General features: G+C 45.3%; 1 protein-coding gene across 2 annotated transcripts in view; it reads right to left on the bottom strand.

The window, feature by feature from the left end:
* The window catches only part of ZCCHC2 (zinc finger CCHC-type containing 2), a 43,331-nt gene extending 30,319 nt beyond the window's left edge, over positions 1–13,012 (bottom strand). For both annotated transcript variants that reach the window (XM_057373130.1, XM_057373131.1), the window contains exon 1: positions 12,371–13,012. In XM_057373130.1, the coding sequence (XP_057229113.1) occupies positions 12,371–12,940 (570 nt within the window). In that variant the 5' untranslated portion in view covers positions 12,941–13,012. The remainder of the gene's footprint in view (positions 1–12,370) is intronic.
* Between the last annotated feature and the right edge of the window lie 6 nt (positions 13,013–13,018).

Genomic DNA, 13,018 nt, shown 5'->3' with positions numbered 1-13,018 from the left:
AACTAGGAAATACAAGAAATTACTAGCAAGCTTTCGAGGTTTTGGAGTAATCTGTTTTAAGTAAAGTACATTTATTTATCTCTAGTAAGTTGCTTAACATATGAACTGATTAAACAGCAAGTCAGAGGACACTGAATGCACCAGAAATATTTAGGAACTGCATGAAAACTAGAAGGTTCCTYACATTCAGGATGAAGAACACTGCTCTACTGAAAGACCTTCATAAAAGATGGGCAGAAGAAAAATACAAATCTCCAGAGAGTACTCTTTATTTTTAAATGCGGGAAGCATAATTGAGAATAATCATCAGGCAAGACTAGTTACTGTATTTGTTGAAGAGGACCCCCAGACTGTCACAACAGAAAGACCAGAATAAAGAATAAGAATRAATCTGTTTTCAATAATGCTCATGAGAAGGCACACAGGTGGCAAAAGACATCCAAATCCCCTGCCAATTCTTCAACAAACTTCTTCAGATGTGACAGACCAGCTAAAGCTGACTTCATCTTACTTAACCAGCTTTACTCCATCTATGTAKCGTGGGTAGAAACTGTGGCAACTCCTAACAGTATATCCAACACATGCAGTCTCAGGAGGTGTGTCCAGGCATCAAGCTTGTCCTGGGTATGTTGGTAACCTAACTTTGACCAGAGACATCCATAGCAGCACACAGTTAGCAAGTGCCTTTAGAGCGCCCTGCAGATGAGGACCTAAAGGACATTTTAGCTGTTTCATCTAAACCAGTGTATGGTTTGTGCTCCAAACAAAGCATCATTAATATCAGGTTCTGAAACTATCAGATTTAAAGTATAAAGCCTGCTCTGTTTCTTCAAGRTAAAACTTACATTAGTCCCTAGTCACTCAGTAAACTATTTCAGCAAACACCTAATAAATTATGAGAGTAAAATCAGATAYGGAATATGAAAGGAAAAAGCTGTATGTCAATGAGATTGCAATTTTTTAACAGCTTTAGCACATTTTCCAGTTTAGTTTAATAAAAAAAMCCCRAACAAGCCAACACACAAGCATGCTCTGGAGAGAACCACTTTCAGAACTCTTAAAAAAACCCATTGACACTATTTCAACAGACATTTCATAACAACTGTGGACAGAAAAAGTGGAAGTACTTTGGTTTGGTTAACTTCTGATTGAAAAATAATCAAATTTAAAGTCAGACTTTCTTTTGCCATTCAAAGTCAGGATATTTGCTCTGAATAATGGAAAATAAATTACTGCCTGTTCTAAAAAAATAATTGTTTATTAAAAAGTCAAACTGTGAGCATTTTTAGGAGAGATATAGATTTACCTCAAGAAAGTATTCTGTTCAGCTCATGCCAAAGAAACATTAAATACTGCCGCTACACCTCCTAATACTAGAAAACTGCTTCTCACCTAGCACATACATCATCTTTGCAACAGCATYCAAATACTTTGCAGTGAATTATTCTAGAATGGTAATTTTTCTGTCCAGGGCAAGAGTTTGTAACAGGCAATGTACAACTGCATTTGAAGACCCCCTCTAAACTGCAAAATATTACATGTTTCAAACCTTATTTAAATAATTATATAGATGATTATAAAATAATTMTAACAAATTCATCATTTATTCCCTTGAAGAATTATTCACTCCAAGAGTTAACCAGCAATARGCACTGTGCATATTCTGGGGCCACTGGCTTTCACAATAGCTGGTGGAATGCAGACAGTAGACAGTGGGGAAATCCAGGGCAGTCAYAGCTTCACCTTACAGCCTGCAAAGGCTGTCCCTGTGCCAGCTCCAGATCCTGTCTTAAGCTGCATTACAACTCTTCACTTGTGATACTGGCTGCTGTGACAAGGCTACATCAAACTCACAAGTGAATAAAATACAGGTGTCACTATCAGAGCAGGCAACTCCAGCGCACAAGTGACTGGAAAGCCTAGGCAGTCTGAAGGGCCGAAGAATACTAAGAGTGGCATCGTGTGTTGCTTCCTGGTGCCASTCACACCAGGAACACCTTTAAAGCCCAGTACGCTGCAGAGGAAGGTCACGCTGTATAGAACTAACGGTGCTCCTCCTTTCCTGTCAATGAATACAATGTATTCTATGTTCAACTACACACGCAACTGTAAAGTCAACTGTCACATAAGCCTTTGTCACTGTGAAACTTCACTGCAGCTTCCAGTGCTGCTGCTAATGATTAAAATACARTAAAGCAAGAAATGTGGGTGGCCCCAAATAAACTGCCAGATAAYCAATTTGATAATTACACAGATCATTGTGATGGGCTGGAGAATTAATTATATTTCTTCTTGAAAGTGAAATAAGCTAAGAGAGCACCCCAAAAAAATATCTGCTCCTAGATATATAGACCTAGACCAGAATTTTGTATCAAACAAATTTATCATCATAAGGATTAAAGCAATGTACCATGTTAAAAAAAAAACCACCTTATCATCTGAGATGTTTCCAAGGACAGTATCATATAATTATAGAATGTTTTGGGTTGGAAATGACCTTAAAGATCACCTAGTTCCAACCCCTCTGCCACGGGCAGGGACACATTTCACTAGACGGGGTTGCTCAAAGCGCCATCCAACCTGGCTTTGAACACTTCCCRGGACAAGGCAGCCACAACTTCCCTGGGCAACCTGGCCCAGTGTGTCACCTCCCCCCTCACAGCAAAGCATTTCTTCCTAATATCTAGGATATGGTTGGATTTCTAGCCTGCAAGCACACATTCCTGGGGGCCACATTGAGCTTCTCATCAAACCACACTCTCCGGTCCTTCTCCTCAGTGCTTCTCACCATTCTCCACCAAGCCTGTATTTGCGCTCAGGATTGCCCCAACCCACCAGCAGGACCTTGTACTTGGCTAGTTGAACTTCATGAGGTTCACAGAGATTTCCCTCTCAAGCCTGTCAAGGATCCTTCCCCTCCTTCCCGTGTGACAACTGCRCCACACAGCTTAGTGTCATGGGCAAACTTGCTGAGGGTACCCTTGATCCCACTCTCCATGTCACTGACAAAGATGCTGAACAGCGCCAGTCCCAGTACCAGTTCTGAGGAACTMCAGTTGTCACAGGTCTCCGCTTGGAACAGTAAGGCCTTGAAATGCAGAGACAACTCGAGGGCAATCATCCAGCCAATTTCTGATCTACCAAGCGGTCCACCTGTCAAATCTATGTCTCTCCAGTTTAGAGACAAGGCTTTGCACAAGTCCAGGTAGATGATGTCACTTGCTCCTCCTTTATCTATTAACATTATCACCCCAATGCAGAAAGCCATCAAACCTGTCAGACTCTATCTGCTCTTAGCAAAGCCATGTTTGTCACCAAATGCCTCCTTATTTTCCATGTGCCTTAGCATGGTTTCCAGAAAGATCTGTTTCATGATCTTGCTAGGCAGAGGTTAGACTGACCAACTTCTAGTTCCCCAGGTCTTCTTTATTTTTTTTTCCAGTCTTGGGAAACTTCACTAGACTGCCCTGAYTTCTGAAATATGATGGATAGTGGCTTGGACACTTGAACTGTCAGTTACCTCAGGACCTATGGATGCATCTCATCAGGTCCCATTGACTTGAGCACCTTCACATTCCTTAGATGCTCATGAATATGTGCTACAGTTGGTGGTTCTCCACTCTCCTAGATCCTGCCTTTGCTGCTGTGTCTTCAATGGTGTGGGCTGGAGCACCCGATTGTGAAGACTAAGGCAAAACAAGTTTTTGAAGTACCTCGGCCTTCTCCGTTTCCCAGGTGACCAAATCTTTCATTTACTTCTGGAGATGGCTCACAATTTCTCATGTCTTCCTTTTATCACCAATGTCCTTACAGCAGATTTTGCTGTTGCCGCTGACATCCCTGCCTAGATTTAGTTCCAGGGTTTTCTCTTTCCTAACCTGAACCCTGGCTACTCATACAGTTTGTCTCTATTTCTCCCAAGGTATCTGTCACTGCCTTCCATCCTTTGTAGGCTTCCTTTTCATGTTTGAGTTTATCCAGAAGTAATTTACTCATCCACACAGGCCTCCTAGTATTTTTGCCTGACTTCCCCTTCATTGGGATGCATCACTCCTGAGCTTGGAGGACATGATCCTTTAATGTCAATCAGTTTTCTGGGGCCTCTCTTCCCTCCAGGGCTTATTCCATGCTACTTTACCAACCAGCCTCCTGAAGAAGAGACCAGGAGTGTTTGTGTCCCAAGGTCCAAGGGGATCTTGGACCAACAACAAGGTTGTAACACAAGCACCAAATATCTCAAGTGGAGAGCCATCCTGCTGAGCCGGATATTGTTCTGTCTAATGCCATGTGAGCTGAGCAGATCTCAGCTAGCCYACACATGACAGATGTCCAAACTCTGACTTCTATCCATGGAGATGACTGATCAAAAAATGTCACGCTGGCATTGCTTTGGCAATATGCAGTGAAATCTGTTATTGGATAACCTACTAATCATCATGAGCAAATTGTTGATGCACRTAAGTCTTCTGAAGCTTGCACTGCACTTTTATAAAATAACTATTCATTCATCAGCTCTGATGAGCACCAACAAGGGAAACACACTTGCAAGCAGCTGGACAGCTTGATTAGTTCTACATGCCCAAATAGGAAATATTACTTTTCTGCAAGACTACAGTAAATGTGCTAATAGGGACAACACTGCTCAGCCTTGCAGGCTATGCAGATGTAAACTGGCACAGCTCATTCATTCATCTGCAAGTGGGAGCTGGCAAACAAATCCAGATGAAAGCAGGCATCTTGAAAAAAATCAGGGTCTAACTCATGATCATGAGTTATCAACTACAGCATCTGCACCTTCAAGAAAATTGAGTGATGTCAGAATAATCATTAACAGATGTGGTGCCAATTACAAGACCAAAGCCATGATTTGCTTACAACAAACCTTACAAGTTCCTACTCCCATTGCTTCACAGCTATGATACACAGATGCATCAATACTTACCTGTGGTAGCATAAAGGTTCAAATTACCTCTCCAGAAGCAACAACCGGCTGAAATTGCCTGTGTACTTGTGTRCTGCGAAAACCTCTCCTGACAACAAAAGCAGCAGAGATCAAGCCTTACTCAACACTCTGAGCTACTGTATCTGTATCCAACCTCCGTGGGGTGTGGCTAGGATACAGAGATACAACATTCATGCCATCTTAAAATGGAAATCCAGGACATGCATTTAATACTCACAAATGCAAACATGTAGGGCAGCAATGCTTCAAAACCTGTTTAATGCTGACCACTCTTGATACAACAGATTGTCCACTAACAAAAAAAAAATACATTACTGTCTTGGACAAGCTGCTAGGCAAATGTAAGATCAAGACTCAGACAACTGACTGACTGACATTGCTGCTAAGGCATGCTCCAATCTACAAGCTTTGAACTGCGCAAATGCACCGTCCAATTGATCTGAGACATGGAAAAGTGCTCTACACAGCCTCAAGATCAAAGACTACAAAGATCCACCAAATTATCTCTSTTTTGGCCAAACCAAGAAACAACTTAGATGTTTCTATGTTAACTTATCTTTTAACATGCAGAATCAACCTCCAGAACAATGTTTATTCCACATAGAACCACAGCTGAAGAAACGGGCTGAATCTCAGAAAGTTCAACATGGGAAAGTGCAAAATTCTTCACCTGGGCAGGAACAACTACAGGTACCACACACTCTGGGACCTAAGCAACCAAAAAGCAGCATTGCACAAAAAGGCCTATACACATTAAATATATATRTGTGTGTGTGTGTGCTTACATTTACACATATGAAAGGATGGTCCAAAGAGGATGGAGCCAGGCTCTTTTCAGCAGTGACCAGTGACAAAAGCAGAAGCAACAGGCAGAAACTGAAACACRGGAGATTCCCTCTGGACATCTGGAAACACTTTTTCATTGTAAGGTTGCTCAGAGCAGTTGTGGAGTCTACACAAAGTACTCAAAATTCATCTGGACATGGTCCTAGGGAACGGGCTGTAAGTGGCCCTGCTTTAGAAACATGACCTCCAAAGGTCTCAGCYAACCTCAGTTCCTTCAGGGTTCTGTGACCAGACATAAAATACCATTATACGTGCAATAAAAGCTTGGCTGAGCACACCATTCACACAGATTATGGGCAACTACCTTAATTCATATCTAGTAAGCTGGACTGCATAGAGAGTATGCCCAGGTGCMCAAAAGTACTTTAAAGCACATTTGTTTAGTAAAACTATGTTAAGAGCTCACCTGTAAGAGGTAGCAACAAAACACTGTGATGGAAACAGAAACCTGACAAAACATCAGCTGATTCAGGGAGGAAAATGACACTATATGACAGTATCAGCCATCACATACTGACTACCTTGTAGCACTACAAAATCATAACAATTCTGAGACAAAGGGCATACCAAACCTCTTCCATCACATGAACAAATTCAGCTCTCAAGGCCTGTTGCAATAACATTTGAAGTACTAAACATGGCAGCTACCTATGATTTACAGTGCTGGGGAAGTAATGCACCTCATGTTTGCTAGGAACACAGTGCATTATAAGTCTCACCTGCACCTGAGCTTTTAACAGGACCTAAACCACAGCTTCAGTCCAACCTAGYTAGTCCATGACAAAGTAGAGAACTTGAAGCTGTAGCCAGCCAAGCACTAATTCAGGCATTACTGTATCCCCAGGTGGTTGCTCATCCAAMAACTCTGCACAACTTCAGTACTCTTGCTATTGTCAGCTGAGTGACAAAATACTTGAATGTAGCAGATGAGACTAACACAAAAGTCATTCTCATAACAGTCTAGAGTGACAGGAATATTTTAAAAAYATTKGCCCTGAAGAGTARTTCACTGAAGTACAGTGAGTACTGAGAAGRGGCAATACCTTCATGTCTACGTTTAATTACTGTCAGAGGGCAATATGTCAATTTGTCCAATCCTTGACCTCCAGCATAGTTTGGAAGCATTCTTTTATGTATGGCATCTCCGAATAACAGATCTCTGTCTTCTTGTTATCTCACTCTTAAGACACTTCCCAAGACACTAAATTTTCTTTAGCTGTTCAAAGCATTTTTACTTTCTTCTCCCAAAAAGACRAAGTTAAGAGGATGAGGAAAGACAAGAAACTCACAAAGGAATGCAGTTTTCAGCCAGATCTCTGAGACAGTCCTCTGTCTGTTCCAGTCTCCGGAAGTATAAGCCCTTAGACTTGGAGGATACWACAGAAATTCACCAGTTCTTAAAGGAAAAGTAGATAGTTTGTTTTAATTACAGTTAAGGAAGGATCAGCTGTAGTGTTTGTTTTCTAGGACAGCTATGGCTAGAGACTGATACTGGCAAGCAAACAAGGTGACAGATTTAAGCAGGCAGAATCCTACAGACTTCAGAGGTTTCACAGACACAACCATCTTACTGCCAGTCTCTGCAGCCTTTTTCTGCAGCTCTTTRGAAAAAGTGGACAGTCCTCTGGATTCCAAGTGAGATCCTGCTATCTATAAACAAGTCAGTAYTGGGCAACCCTGAAAACAGGACCACAGCTTAACTACAGCAATCCAAGTGCCAGCATTAGGAAGTCAGAGGTATGTTTTCAACACCCTCAATACTCATTTACTACGCTGGAGAACAAACTGCCAGAGATAACAGCAAGAGGCAGATTTACTCTGGTAAAAAGGGACTTGGAAAGGCTATATACTTGTCATAACATCTCATATTTAAAATTAAACAACTAAAACAGCTCAAAGCAGAGAAAGCTTTTACTCTGCAACTTTCTGGAGCATCAGCATGCMCGTTTAGATAGAATTCATTCATTTCAGGCATTGTCTTTTATCTAGCTATGACTTCCTTTCCAGAAGACTTCCAGTAATGTTTCTGGAAATTCCTAACTCCTGTTTGGAGCCAGAGAAATTCCTCTTTAGAGACAAGGCTGTTAGGTTCTCTAGGGCAGCGGGAATACTTTTTATCTCAGTATGTAGAACTTGTAAAAACATTTGTATTTCCCTGAAGTGTACCACCATTTAAAAGATCTTTGCCAAGAGTAAAATGACATTTTTTATCTTTATGTCTCTTATTTAAACCAGACTCTGAAGACACACTTTTCCTTATATCAACTCCATGACACTAAAAACTCTACTGCAGACAGAGCTCTTAGATTCTAAAATTAACTTCTACTACCTTATTCTGCTGCGATTGAAAATCAATGATAAAATTCTAATTTACAGACAAAATACCCTATAAATAGAAGTGTACAAAGAAAAACACTATGTAAATAGAAACTTCCCCTTTTTTCATAAGTAGGGACTTCTTCCTATGAAGAATCCTACAGCCAGCTAATTATAATAATATTCAACAAACCATTATCTCCAGAAGAATGCTTATTTCAACAGAACCTTGGTTCTATTACTGTCAAGTAYGCCTAATTAAATGTTCCAGTGCCTAACACAAGCCACATTTATTACGCTCATAGATGTTCAGAGCTCCTTCAGTATCTCAGCATTTTGAATCCAGACATCTGACGTGATGGAAAAAGGTAAGCAATAAAGTCAAACTGCTCTGATAATGATGCATTTACTAAACAAAAAGAATCAACGTGAGAGTTAAGCTATTTATTCTATTACTTAAGCCAATATACAGTAGTATCAACAGAATATTTGTACATTAATGCTTCTTTTATGACCACAGAAGTGAACGGCCATGATTTATTCTTATACTTCAACTTTAGATTCAAAGTTGATATTCTGYAGCTTAACGCACCAATGACTTTTTCAAAAGGTGTTCTTACAAACCACACCTTAAATTAAGAATTTGAAAGTAGTGTCATGTGTTTCTATTTAAGGTATAAAACCTCCCAAGCCTTATTTCAGAACACTTTACAAAGAAACAAAATTTATGAAATTTTAAGGCAATCATAGCTCTGTCCATCCCACTCCAATAGTCCTGCATCCCACAACTTTTTAATCACTCGACCATTTGGAGCTGAATTTGTTAAAATGTACCACTAAGAAATGTTACAATTTTAAAAGATCGTTGAAGTAAGACACCAAAAAGAGTAACAATCTTATTAATCCTTTGTCATGAAGCAACTGTATTGTGAGCTCAGTTTTACTAGACAACACAGATCCTATTCAGAAAACATAATCCCAGTAATGAGAAAAAGCAAACTGCTTTTTCTTCTAGTAAATCACCTACAATTTATTTGCCGGTGAACCTGTCAAGCCTCGGTGTTCACTAAAGCTAGGTTTTACAGCTCCTTGAAACCTCAAACCAAGCCATTTTGTTAAATACGCCACGTACAATAGCATAGTCCTTCGCTTAAGGAATTAAAAATCCAGAACTGACAAACCACCTAACTCAGCTCCAGACCTGGACTCCCTCACTTATACAGGGTGATTCCACATCACTGCCCCCAGCCATAGTAATGCATTATTATTTTATGGGCTACGTGAACAACAGCCCTGTGATCATCTTCCGMCCGGTCAGAAGCCCGGTGCTGGGAAGGCCCGGGAGCGCTAAGCACGGGAAGATCGGAGCTGCGCTCGCAGCGTCTCCGCACAGAACTGCTGCTGCGCCTCGTGTGCTCGCTAAACGGGCACGCCGTAGTCCCCGCAATGCCGCCGGGCTGTTCCCGCCTTAGGGAGCAGGGCAGTGAGGCGGTCGGTCCGCCGGGGGCCGAGCCCCCTCCCCGTTATGCAACGACGGCACCGCCCCTTCCCGGCGGGACGCGCCGAGCCGGCACCGCCCCGCGGCCACGTGACCGGGARCCAGCCGCCGCCATGTTGGACGGGGCGGGAAGCGCCGGGCAGCATCAGTCGCCGCATCCCTGTCCGCGCAGGGGGCTGGCGGGCGGCTGCCCCACGCCCTCCCCGCCACGGCGGGGCAGCGCGGAGTGACAGCGGAGCTGTGCCTTCACGGCGCGCGGAGGACCCGTGACCCACCCGTCCTCCCCAAACAAAGAGGGGTCACCCCCTTTCCCCGGGTGGCGACGGTGCTCGGTGGGTTGGACGCCGTGTCCAGCTCCGTTCTCCCTCCCGCCGGTCCTTCTGCCCTCGCCGTGCCCGGCTGTGCCCGTCTAACGGGGCAGGGGAAACTCCCCGCGCCCCTCCCGGGCGCGGCCATTGCCACTCGCGACGGGCATGGCGTGCCCCAGCACTTGGCGTGCGGCCCCGGGCTGGATGGGGCGCACCGCGGCCACCCGAGGGCTCCCGACAAGTAGAGCTGCTTGAGCTGCCCGACACCGAGCGGGTTGTTCCCAGAGATGAAGCCCAGCCCTTAKGACACGAGCCCAGCCGAATTAAATTTCAGAGAGGTCTTGATGAACCGTTCTGCTTCAGAAACGCAGACGGCACTCAAATTTCAGAGATTAAAGGAGCATAAAAGGCCTGTGGACACCAGACAGGATTTTAAATCRAGTTCATTTTAACGGCAGCATTTTCTCAGGGAATACTGGGAAATGATACTGGCTCCATCTACGCCAGCATTTCATCTGCGAGGGTCTCACCGTCCCCGTGGAACTGAAAATACTCAGCAGAAGCCCACTGATCCCTCTGTTCCCTGTCAGCCATTATTTCCCAGAGAGGCTGTGCTGTATTTACAATTAGCCATTAAGAAAGGGGGGAGGGGGAGGARAGCCTACAGAAGAGCTGCCGTTTCACTGCTGTGTCGACTACAGAGTATGTGATGTGCATGTTCAGCCAAGCTGACTCGGGTCTCTCAGTGCTCCCTGAGTAAACAAAACCACCACAACTTGGACAGCTGCTTTTATGCTGAAGCCAGAACACTGCACAAAACTGACTTCAATTCCAGTAGTTCACGAGAGCCTGCTCTCCCAACTGCATTTGGTGAGACACGCTCAGCAGCTACAACTGCTGTGCCAATTCCAGGCAGGAAGTATGTTTCCGGTTACTAGCACTTTCAACCCAGAAGGAACAGTGTCCAGTCTTGCCACTTCCTGCAATTCAATCTTCTCCCCGGAAAGATGGACTTTCAGGATTAATTTTGGGATAGAACTAGACTTGATACAGACCAATGAGCCAAAATGAACACTTTTTGGACTGATGCTCCAAATTCATTGGGATTTCAGTCCTGTAACATCTGCCCATTAGTTTACGGCCTGCCAAATAAGTTTTGGCCTTTAAATGATGTAAGCATTTACTTAATATATCTGAAAGCTCAGAAACGCATCCCTGCCTCAAGAGCACACCCCATCTTTACCRAACAGAGGAAGGACCCACTCCTTTTGTATGGCAGGCAATGTAGAAGTTTTCTGCAAGCGGCTGAAATGGATTGCACTGCACACAAACTTAGAAACAAAATCCAAAAACCTCAACCCCCCTACAGCTTTGCACCCTGTTCTGTCAAGGACCTCATGAGAATCTGATGGGTTCAGTGGAACAGTACCCATCTTCCAGCCCTTTCTTCCCCTTTCATGAGAGGCCATCTATAGACCAAAAACTGCAGAGCTGCATCAGGATGGCTTGGCTGCATAAACATGGGGCAGATTTTAAAGCCTATGCTGACCACGAGGGCAGAAGTGAATGACACTGGGGGAAAACCTCTGCTTAAATAGAGCTACTGCACAGGAGAATGCTTCCCTTATCATTCATTGCAAGTCCTCATCCCCAGTGACAGCCACCTCCTAGCAACAAGTGGCACATCTGCTTTCAAGATGAATTTTGCTGTCTCCTGATAGCCACCCAAAAAAATCAGTTTTCCTCTGCACAGAAGGTCCAGTTGTGACATTTTAATTCATTGCTTTAAAGGAATCATTACCACCCCTTCCCCAACATGTCAGCCATCTCACTGAACCTGGAATTTCAGAGAAMCAGGCTTAGAGTTGGTGACCTGACGGCTGCCCTGATTCTTGCCAAGTTCAAGCCTGTGTCTCATTTCGGGAAGGGGCAAGGGAGCAGGCTCCATACAAAAAATATTTCAACGTGTTCTATTGGTTTTAAGCCCCTAGAGAATACTCTCTTAGGCAATCTGGTCTYTATCCAGCATTCTTATTATTTCTATTTTTACAAGCTTAGTCAAGCTGTTGCTTGTACTCATGCATTGTACAGTGGCCTACAGTGTACGAGGCAGCCAGTTCAGTACTGTGCACTCTGCACTCCAGCACGGCAGAGTTCCAGAAAACAAGCAGTGCTCCAGAAAGCATGGCAGGCTAGAAAAATCAGCCCTTCCCCCTCCCCCCCCAAGAAATTCGTAGTAGACACTCCGCAGCAGGTTGTGGGGGCGGACGGGGCTGACACTGCCGTGGTAGGGGGAGGACGGGAGGGACCACATCCCAGTGGGGGGGATTCGGGGAAAGGCAAGCAGCCGTTCCTACGAAAACAGGAGGCAGCGATGGAAGAAGGACGAAACCACCCGCTGAGATGGCGCAGCAGGAAGAGCGCAGGACGCGGCGTTACCTGGGCTGGGTGGCGGCCGAAGCCCTCCTCCTCTTCCTCCTGGTCCCCGCACAGGGCCCTCCGCAGCCGCTCCAGGTGCTCCCGCAGCGTGACCCGCTGGTGGAAGGAGAAGGCCGGGTGCAGCGAGGCCATGGTGAAGAGCAGGAGCAGCTCCTCCTGCGCGCCGCAGCCCAGGCCCTGGGCGGCGGAGAGCCCGGCCTGCCCGTTCTCCGCGGCTCCGTCCATCACCACCACCACGTCCCCMTCCTCCTCCTCCTCCTCTTCCTCGTCCTCGGCCGGGGCCCGCCGTGCCGCCGGGCAGCTCTGCAGGATGGAGTCCACCTGGGGCAGGAGGCGGTGCAGGCGGCCGGCGGCCTCGCGGTTCTCGGAGCCCAGAAGGGCTAGGTAGACGATGAGCTTGGAGCGCACGGCGGGGTCGCGGAAGTCGCCGAGCTGCCCGGGGTCGCTGAGCCCGTTGGCCTTGGCCTCCGAGTCGCGGAGGCAGTGGTAGTCCTTGCGGGCCAGGTCTTCCAGGCAGGAGCCCAGGAATCGCAGCTCCAGCGGGTTGCACAGATCCAGCAGCCCCACCATGAACTCCAGGCGCTGCGCCGAGCCCAGCACCAACCCGAACCACTCGTACACCGTCTCCTTGTCGGTGCGGGCGGCCGC

Source organism: Malurus melanocephalus, unplaced genomic scaffold (genome assembly GCF_030028575.1).
Source record: "Malurus melanocephalus ecotype Western Australia unplaced genomic scaffold, MMel_1.1 scaffold_187, whole genome shotgun sequence".
Taxonomy (NCBI): domain Eukaryota; kingdom Metazoa; phylum Chordata; class Aves; order Passeriformes; family Maluridae; genus Malurus; species Malurus melanocephalus.
The sequence above is the reverse complement of the archived record's forward strand: the minus strand, read 5'-3'. Positions and strand labels throughout refer to the sequence as shown.